General features: G+C 42.8%; 1 protein-coding gene across 2 annotated transcripts; it reads right to left on the reverse strand.

Moving 5' to 3' along the window:
• Positions 1-2,608: 2,608 nt before the first annotated feature.
• On the reverse strand, positions 2,609-4,571 carry LOC115726178 (auxin-responsive protein IAA30-like). Of its 2 annotated transcripts, XM_030655945.2 has the most exons (4): positions 3,860-4,553; positions 3,644-3,762; positions 3,428-3,509; positions 2,609-2,814 (listed from the first exon to the last, which is right to left on the reverse strand). In XM_030655945.2, the coding sequence occupies exons 1-4, from the start codon at positions 4,201-4,203 to the stop codon at positions 2,763-2,765; spliced, it is 597 nt and encodes a 198-aa protein (XP_030511805.1). In that variant the 5' UTR covers positions 4,204-4,553; the 3' UTR covers positions 2,609-2,762. The 2 variants fall into 2 exon arrangements, 1 of the variants encoding a protein (XP_030511805.1); XR_007198015.1 differs by having other exon boundaries at positions 2,748-2,814; positions 3,428-3,762; positions 3,860-4,571.
• Between the last annotated feature and the right edge of the window lie 5,564 nt (positions 4,572-10,135).

Raw genomic sequence — 10,135 nt, forward strand, 5'->3', positions numbered from 1 at the left:
AAAGCTTTAGAACTCAATTAGCAAAAAAAAAAAAAGATTTATGATTGAATTGGCATAATTGCAATAGGTTTAATACTTTTTTAATAATTTCCCTAATATTTGGAGGATTTTTAATCCGACTTTATCCTATTATATCTCAATCCAAATCCTGACGTTCACACGAGTCCTTTAGGATTTCTCAAGGCTGTTATAGGCTGCATTTGGTTCTACTTTCTCAATGGACTTTAGAGCCCCTTGGAAAAAAAAAAATTAAGGTGTTTGGCGAAAAAAAGTTTTGGGCCCACTTTGGAGAAATACAACATTGACAAAGCTGGAAAGCCCATGGAAGTTGGGGACCCAGGCCTTCAGCCTTTTCGAAAGGAAGGTCCCAATATAAACAAACATTCTTCCCAAATTATCCCCACTAAAAATTTCCTATTTTGATTTTGCCCTCACGACTGGTTGTCTTCTCTCCGCAGATTTGGAGTTTGCGGGAGGTGGATGAGCTGGTTGGATGCTGGGGAGTGGGGGAGGTCGTCTAGGACGTCGCGTTGCCTGAGTGGGGCCTGCTACCATCGCTTGGATTCCACGACAATCGAAGTACAGACTTACCGCCTGGTTCATGCGAGGCTGGAGACCAGATCTAGCTCGCCTAAGGTAGCGCGACCTCAGAGTTGCCACACCTGGGGTCATGCGACCTCAGCGGCCCTCCCTTAGAGTCGCCCCAACCATCGAAGGGCCGGTTTTGGAAGCCTGACCGTCGAAATTTAGAGCTGGAAAGTTCGAGGTCTCACAAGCTCGACATCATTCGCTTGAGGTCATGCGAGATGAGGTTGCTCGACCTCTGCCGCCCTCGATTGGTGTGGCAACCTCGACTACGGGCTTCGCTTGAGCTTCAATGAGCTCTGTGACGACGGTTGGGCTTTGCATATCTGCTTACATGAGATCTGTTGCGATGGTCAGGCCTCGCTGATCTCTGTTTGCCTTGCCCGAACTCTGTTGCAATGAGGGTCACCGGTCGGTGCTTGAATGCTTGACTGGCCGACGGTCCCCAGCCGATGCTTGCCTATGGTCGCCGTCGAAGCAAGGGAAGTGTCCTGTCCTCTGGTTGCTGAGTCTCTCTCTTCTCTTTTCTTTTTCTTTCTCCTTTCTTTTGACTTTAAAGCCACTTTGCACAAAATAATCATCAACCGAACTCCATACGAGCAAGTGTGTCTACACCCCTCAAACTGACTTGACGAGAAATCTATTCTCGCGAACAAACACAACCCTTATACACACCTAGGAGCACTCCTTCTTGCATATCCATACAAGATCCGAGTAGGCGGGGTCGAGGTCCTACGAGGTACCCACTACTCGGAGTACCCTCTCAAAAGGAAAAAGATGTGTCTGTTAGGTTTGCTTCTTCTTAATTGGGTAGGGCATGTTCGACCAAAAATGCTATAATTACATACAAGACTACCCTCTTCCCAAAAGCTTCGTGGGGACTTCTTTACGACAGCGAACGACTGCCCGTAGGGGGTTTACCACACAAAGCCCCTATAGAGGAAAAACTTTATCCTAGCGAATAGAAGATGCTTAGCTTCGCACAACATTTACTTTTAAAGATACATCTTCGTTCAAAGATATTTAGGAAAACGGCTTTACATCCCCCAAAGCTGAACATAACGCGGGCAGAGTCCTTTGTAATCCAAATTCTCTTTTTAGAAAAAAAAAATATTAGAGTAATTGTGCTGCTTAAATAAAATGTAGAAGACTAATTGGCTATATGGATCATTGTTTATATATGTATTATAAATATCGTGCACGTAAGCCAACTCCTAGGTCCTAATACTGAGGGAATTAATCCTGGTGGACCTAATGTGGTGAGCTGCTCTGCCCATGTTATGTTTCTAATAAAAGGTCCCAAAAATTTCTCATATGAAAACTAGTTTAGACATTCAAAAACCTTGCATAATTATAAGGGTGAAAGGATGACATACTTAAATGGAATAGCCAAATAATAACACACGACTTTGTCATTTTCAAAATAATGTTGATGCATTGTCGGATTACCCGACATTTTGTCGACTGCACATGCATACTCGTGGCGCTTGTAACTCGTGCAAAATTTGCCATCCCATCAATGCATGTTATGAAATAAAAAAGAAGCACACATGACACATGGAGTCCAGTCAGGCTTAAGAGTGCGATTGTTTTCCGTAAAACTCAAAATTTGGAAAACATTTTTCCAAGAATTATCCCTTGTATCACTTATATAAAAATGAATGAATTAAAAACATTTTCATCATCCACGAAAATAGTTAGTCGAAAATTATTGTACCCAATGGAAACATTTTCCATCGATTTTTTTATTTTATTTTAAGAGCTATAACTAATTATTTTTTGAAAAATATTTTTCAAATCTTGAGGTTTCTTAGAAACAAACACATCATATGATACCGAGAGGGCGTTTTGGGGTTGCTAACCCTTGCCAACCTCGGAACACCATCTTTGTTTTTCTCAAGAATTGACTAATACCTTCATACACGCGCTACGTCTCGGATCATACTATGCTAAGAAAAATCAATCGAATGGCAATCGCATCCTACTGAGACTTTAGCTAAATGTTTCTGCAATTCAAATACCATAAAATCCCAATCTGATCTTTTCTGCATCTAATTTGAAGCAAGTAGACAACAAGATCCATGTCTATACATGCTCAATAGGCTCTTCTCCTCTCATCGACAAACTATACAAAGGTTCCAAAATTTTTTGCCCATCTCCAACCACTACGGTCTCGGTCAACCACTCATCCTTAGTAGCTTCAATCGCTGAGCAGACCGCACAAAGCACCTGCAAAACGAAGAAGCCATTCACAATCATGCATTAGCTTCTAATTCCACACTGATTAGTGCCTAACAACTTGGGCCCAAGTTCGATAACCATGGGTCTTTTGAAGCAGGTTGAATGATGATGAATCTAGTTTGCTACGTCAATTTCGTTACCTAACCTTTCTCTGTGGGCCATGTCCAGAGGCATTTCAGCTTAGGATTCTACGAAATTTCCCCATTTTTAGTGTTCTGTCCACCTTTAATGTGATCAAGTTTCTGGGCCCAAAAGCAATGCCAGAGCCCGTCTGGAGAGCTTTACTCTGTCTATATGCTCGTCTTGACGAGCTCCTCACCTACCGTGTTAGGTTGGTCGCTTTTACACCATGCGCCAGAAAGACCTTCATCACCTAGATTTTGCTTAAAACGATGAACGAGCAGCCTCTTGGGCACGCAAGAGACTAGAACCCGTGACCAAAAGAAAGAGCTAGACCCCGACCACCGACATCGAGCCGAACTTGTCGCTTGAGCCAAGCCCGTTTTCGATTTCCCGATCCAAGCCGTCGGGTTGATGATCATGTCTAGTATTCAAAATTATGTGACTACTATGGGGCGAGGTAACACGAGACATGACGCACCTCCAAGTCACGTTCTCGGCGAACACCCAATCTCCATCCCTGTCCTGGTAAGCGAGCTTCAGGTTTTCGGATTCTTCATAGCCTGTTTCACGGGAGAGCTCAGCAAAATCGATGATTCTTTTTTCACTTTTCGTTCTTTCTTTTTCTGGTAATTTTTGCGGTTGAACTCGCGAAGAGAAATGGAGATGTTTAGATAGAAATGTTGCGAAAGCTTACACAAGCCAAACATGTTGGTGAGGGTGTACATGAGGGAGTGGAGAGAGCGATGGAGGCTGAGATCGATCTTCCTCCCGATCCCTACGCCTTCCATTGTCACCTTCAGGTACGTGGACTCCCTGCAACATGCGCCAAGATCCATTTTTTAGCATCAATTCGCATTCTTCAATCTTCATTTACTTTTAGATGTGTTAGCGAAAGAGAGAGAGAACGTACTTGTCGCCGGAAAAGTGGCGATGGCCCTCGCCGTCGTCGTCGGCTTCTTCAGCCTCGTGGTTCTGAGTCCCGAACAGGAGCGGAAGCGTCCGGGGCACGCTCCTCTCGCAATCCCCTCGCTCGTACTCGCACTCCTCTTCCTCGAGGCTCAACCCGGGATCGAAACGGTTCGATCCCACGGCCTCCTCCATGGTCTCGTCGCCACCGTGGCCGAACCCGTTCACGTTGAGGTCCAAGTCGAGCCCGTGACGCCGCCGCCGCTGCTGCTGTTGCTGCTGCTGCGCTCCCACGTAGCCGTCGCTGCTGGGGAGGGCGAGACCCAGTTGGAGCTCCATCAAGACCATCCAACAACAACAAACAACCCAACAAAAGAACCCCCAAATAAAAAAAAAAATAAGCGGATCTCTCTGGGTGTCTTGTGAGACAAACGGCTGAATCTTTCTTTCTTTCTGTTTCTCGGGGCGATCGGTACTGTTTCTGGGCACGATGCGGTTTGGCTTGTCTGGTGTTTAAATAGAGAGAGAGAGAGAGAGAGAGAGAGAGAGACTAGAGAAGTGAATCAACGCAGTCTTTGGTAGCGAGGGGGGAGAGACACGAGATTGAGAATTAGAGCCCGGGTTGGGCGGGTTGCCCGACAGGTCGTTGAAACACGGGTTGGTCTGTCCGTTTCGCTGCCCCACTTTTTGCCGACCCACTTTCTCTCTCTCTTCTGTCTCTCTCTCTCTCTCCTCGCTCTCGAACATCAGCACACACTTCGGGCTCAGGTTCTGTTCATGAGGTGCAGCAAAGTCCTGCTCACTTCCTTCCACTGTCGAACATGGCGAGGGAGATGATGTTCTTAGTTAGATGCTTCCGAAGCTGCTCGGATTCGGCTCGGTTCGATTCGGTGCCCCGTTTTAATCGGGTACGAGACACGGATCCTTGATTCCAAGCGATATTTGTGCCCCGTTTTCATGAAAAAATGAATTTCTAGACAGTATTTTCTTTTTTATCATGAAATTTTTCCCGAAACAAACACGCCTTAAGTTTCCGTTCCAACTTTTCCATTTCAGAAATTTCATTTTTCCCATATGCGTTCTTCTTCATTTTATATGTATGTATGTTATCTACCTTCACTTAGTTGGTCCTTTCCTCTTGTTTGACAAAACAACTAATGGGAGTCATTTTCCTTTCATTTCCTCGACTAAGTAACTTTAGGAATAGCCCTAAAGTCAAGTGGTTTAGCACAAGCCACTCGTCCTTTTCAACCGACCAACGATAAAATCAATAGTCCTCCCCCCACTTCGGGGATGAAACTATAAAAGCTACAAGCCAACATCTAAGGTGGACAGTCTCTCCAATGCCGATCCACGACATTGGTTCTTGGGTGCAAGGCACGTCGTTCTTTCAATTTTCTGTCCCGAAAGCAAACTACATATGTCTAAAGTGAAACGATACTTCCCATTTGGGTGCCCAATCTTCTCTAGTCCCTTTCCTTATCTCTTATTAGATTAATCTTGATTTTTATATTCCAACCTAGTATTGAGGTGGGTCCAACCCACTTGTAACAAAAGATTAGAGAAAGTGCTTCTTTCTCTTTGTTCTCGAAAGGCGTCATTAGCAATCAGCATTATATTATGACGTAATTTACCCATCCACGAGGAATATCTAAGCTCCAAATGATTACTAAATAATGACCCCACCAAGTAGAACTTACACATATATATAATTTATGTATGCACAAAATATTAACTTTGTTTTTTTGCGGAGCTCGTGAGTCGAACTCCCACATATAATATTAGTGTTCCCACCCCCAATCCCAATGGTAGGGCCGCATGTTTATTGACAGTATCTTGAAAATATTTAACAAGTCATGTATGGACAAAACATAAGCCTTTTTTAATTCCTAGATGCCATGTTGTCGTCAAGATTAGGAGGACTGAATATACAAATGGATAACTATTTGGCGTGTGCCCTCTAGGAAAGAAACGGCACTTGAGAGTTTCCAAATGGATACTGTTTTAAGCCAAAGGACCAAAAAAAAAAAACAAATATTATTTATTTGTTTCTATCCTATGTAGAGTCTAAATAGATTGGAAACTCAACAAACAAAATTAGAATTTTTTTTTTCTATAAATTGAGCCGACAGAATCTGGAGAAACAATAAAGAGTTGTCCCACTTGAGTTATGGGGAGGAGGAGGAAGATTTGGACACTTCGACCGACAACGAATATAGTTGCCCACAACCTTCAAAATTGCCAATACAATGTAAAGAAGAAAAATCAAATGAAGGGTTCATGCTCCCTAGTTATGTCCCTTGTTTTGCTCATATTTCCATCCATTGTTCATAGGAATAAAACAACAACAACAACAAAAAAATCTGCATGCTCTCCCATCTATTAAAATTTGGAGTGTCATTCCCCTTCGAGAGGTGATCCATCGTCATCCGGAATACGACACGCGTGCGCGCGGTCAGTTTTCGCTGTTCAAGTGGAGAGAATCCTCGAGTCGGCAATCGATCGGTGACGGCACTCGAACAAGCCCACGAGGGGTATGGACCAGCGCCCACGCACGAGCCACCCGGAGTTGCCGTCGGATATTCCAACAAGCCCTACAGGCGCCTACCCCGATGAGTCCCAATCCTAGCCTATATCAGCTGCTTGCTAGGGAGGGAAGCGCCTGCATGCACAAGGGTCAGGGATCCAGGACCACGGGGACCCTGAGAATTTAATTGGATTTGGCCTAACTTTTTGGTGCGACATATAGTCAATGGTTTTGGCAAGATATTTAACTCCTTGCGTGCTCAACAAGAGCCACGAATTGGTAGGGGCTTTGATGAGTATGAGCGAGATAGTACATAGGGAATTTCAGACTGTTCAGAAAACGGGGGTGAGCTTGAAAATTCTAGGAGAGGAGCTCAACCACTCATGGCAGTTTGGTTGAGGCTATTCTCAAGGCGTGAATCCCGACCCAAAAAAAAAAAAAAAATTCTCATGGCGTGACTCTGAATTCTAGGGGAAGGAAGAGAAGGGTGGAGGGGTTTGTCCGGATGAATTGGCTAGTTGAAAATGGAGACACCATTGTCTCACTTTGAGGTCCCCCCTCAAGGTTAGGGTTTTGGCCTTTTGTCTTGGGGTTAGGACGAGAAATGGGGAGAGAGAGAGAGAGGATGGTGATATTAACGTGCTTCTTGCCGGGGGGGGTCTTGGCTAAACGTGAGGAGGAAACAAAAGAATTTGACTGGACCAATCTTTTGTGGTTCCTTGAATCTTCGCACTGATAGACGCGGCTCTGAAGATCAATCCGAACGAATGATGCTAATGGTGTAACTACACGGATAAGATTCCCGACCCCGTCCGAACCAAACACTTGGCCGCTCAATTAATCCCTTGATTTATGTCAAGTTAATGATGACAAGCGTCCAAGTGCTTGCTTATTGAGCGATTAGAACCAATAACATTTAAGGGTTTCAATGCAAATTTTTTCTTATTTTTCCTTTTTGGTGGTTTAAAGGGCACTCCCGATTTTAAAACAACTTGACATTTACATATAGGAATCTATTATGTGTGCTTTTAATTTTATCTCAAGTGAAAATTTCTCTACCTAGGTAACCTTCTTTTTACTTTTTTTTCCCCTCCCTAATAACGATTTGCAAGCGCAGACCTAGATGCTTTCCATATAGGATCGAGTCTGGATCTCTCCTCTGCTAAAAAAGTAGCCATCCTTCATTCAATTTCTTCAACATTCTCAAGAAATGAATGAATTATTTTTCTTTTTTTGGGAATTATATCCTTCTATTTTCCAGTGATTTATACATAGCCTGCATAAATGAAGAAACCTGTTGGGGGTGGGCTTTGCGATGTCCGGGCAGTGTCGCTGTCGGAAATTTGCCCTTGAAGACATGCAATGCGACTGCGGGGAGATGGGGACAGTGCCCGCAACAGTTTTGTCTGTCTCTCTCGCTCTCTCTCTCATTCTCTCGATGTCTTACGGGTGTCTCTCTCGAGCTCTCCATGAAATCTGCGACCCGCACACGTGGGTTTAGCGGGTGGGATTTGGGTGGCACCTCTGGCACTGACACCGGGCTAGCTTGTCTTGGGACCGCTCACAAGTGTCGCCTAGCTCATTTCGCAGTCATCTCGTATTATCTAAAATAAAAACAGCTCCTTACGATCAATTCTTTTTTTATTTATTTATCAAAATAACCATTTCATTCATTTTCGTATAAAAAAAAAAAGACAAAAACAACGTAGTCCGACTGCAAACTAGATAAATCCCATACAACTTCAAAACAAACATATAACAAGATGAATCATCATGACAAGTATATGGAATCACACGCTTAAATAGCGAATTTATGACTCCTTCAAATCGATCGGTGTCCAATTACCGAATCCGTCTTCAACAATGAATGCACACCGAAATCTTTATTTGTTATTATGGCTTTACCTTTCGATTGTGGGCGCCTAAGCACGGGGTTCCTAGCACCATCGCCATATAGCATTAAAAGATTGAATGAGCAAACATATGACGGGGAGAGCGAAACCCTCCCGAAACTCCTCCGATCTCTTTCGAAACCGTACTTGTATACTAACGAAATTCTATGGAAGCGAAATCCTGAAAATATACACGCAAAAATCTCCAAATATAGACTAGATCGTGATTAAAAAAAGATTTCTGAAAATGAGATAGAGAAGCTTTCAAATCTAGACTAGATCGGCAAGAAAAAGGGCTCCACAAATGGGAGAAACCAAGAAAAAGAAACAAAGAACTGAATTAGTTAAGAAAGAGGGAAGGGAAGGGAGAGATTTAGCTCAAACACTCCCCTCCATGGAGACACAAAAAGGAAGTTGCTCTCCCCTCCATGGAGACACAAAGTGTGGAGATGAGAGGGATAGGAGAAGAGGAGACTGGCGGCTAGGGTTGAAAGGGAAACGTGTAAAGGTTACTTTGAATTTTGTAGGAGAGTATAAAAGAAGTCCTAGACCTATTACATCAATATTAATTTAGTCATAAAATTTTTAATTAGACCACTTCAATCCTAAACCTTTTGTATTTGTGTCAATTCAATTCATTCAGCTATTTTTTTAACAAAACTTTAATATTTTTCTGAAAGTTTATTTTATCTATTTTTTCTTTTCTTTCATTTTGGCCGACCATGGTCATGGTCCTCGCCTAGGCCGTTGTCGGCTACGAGCAAGCACCGATCGTGCCGTATAGGACAATCGGAGTCCATGAATGCGATTTCCTATCAAAACTAGTCAAATGAACTGAATTGACAAAAATATAGATGACTTAGGACTAAATTAATCTAATTGAAAGGTTTATGATTGAATTACTACTGACATAATAAATTTATGATTTTTTTTTAATATTTTTTGTGAATTTTTGTATCAGCCCCGTACGTGTGGACACACATGGCTAACAGATGAGATGACACTCGATTCTTGAATCCGGATCCAGATGAGTCCCCCTCTCCTGATGCGATAGATTTTCGACCAAAAATGTAATCAAATGACATTTGCAAAATGTTCCCTCTATTTTCAAGTGAAAGGCCACGAACTTTAGGCTAGAATACTAATTTAATCACCACTTAATGATGCTCGTTGAGTGGCTTGGATCATTAGGCAGATCGGGGCCAGCCGAGACCCTGAGCATAGGCCCAACTTGCTGCGTAGCCTCGATTTGTTGCCCAAGCCCGCTTAAAGTCTCATTATTACATGTCGTTTTCCAAGGCCGTCGAATGCCAGGCAAAGCTCGCAAACGGACAGATCCGTGATCAGGTCTACTTGATTATCTAAGTTGGAAATGTTTGAAGAGAGAGTTTTAACCGGAACAATCAGTTCAAGATGATTTTCATGTGCACGCGTGAAGGACTGGAAAGAGAGATATATTCTTTGTGAATGAATCAAAACTATCAAGGAAACCGAGAGAGTAGTACCTTCTTTGAATAAAAACTTATCAAGTAGATTAATTTTTGTTCAAAATGTACGACAATTTGTTGTTAGAAGAGAAGATGCCCTAAAAATCATCTTTACAACATGTTAACGGGGATGTTTTAGATTCAGATGGGCCTTGGGCTGTTTTGTTTTAAAAATGAATTTGTGGGTGGCCCTCCAACTGCCAAGCCCACTAGTCACAGCCCAAGCTTGTTATATTTTTATGGTCCACATGACAGTATTGGTGCCCGACAGTTTTGGATTGAATAGAGGCTAAGGGGGGCAAAAACTCTTTAAAAAAAAAATTTTTTTCCCACCACCTTTTTTAATGAAAATCCATTTTAAAAAAAATTTTTTT

This window comes from Rhodamnia argentea, chromosome 4 (genome assembly GCF_020921035.1).
Source record: "Rhodamnia argentea isolate NSW1041297 chromosome 4, ASM2092103v1, whole genome shotgun sequence".
Classification (NCBI taxonomy): domain Eukaryota; kingdom Viridiplantae; phylum Streptophyta; class Magnoliopsida; order Myrtales; family Myrtaceae; genus Rhodamnia; species Rhodamnia argentea.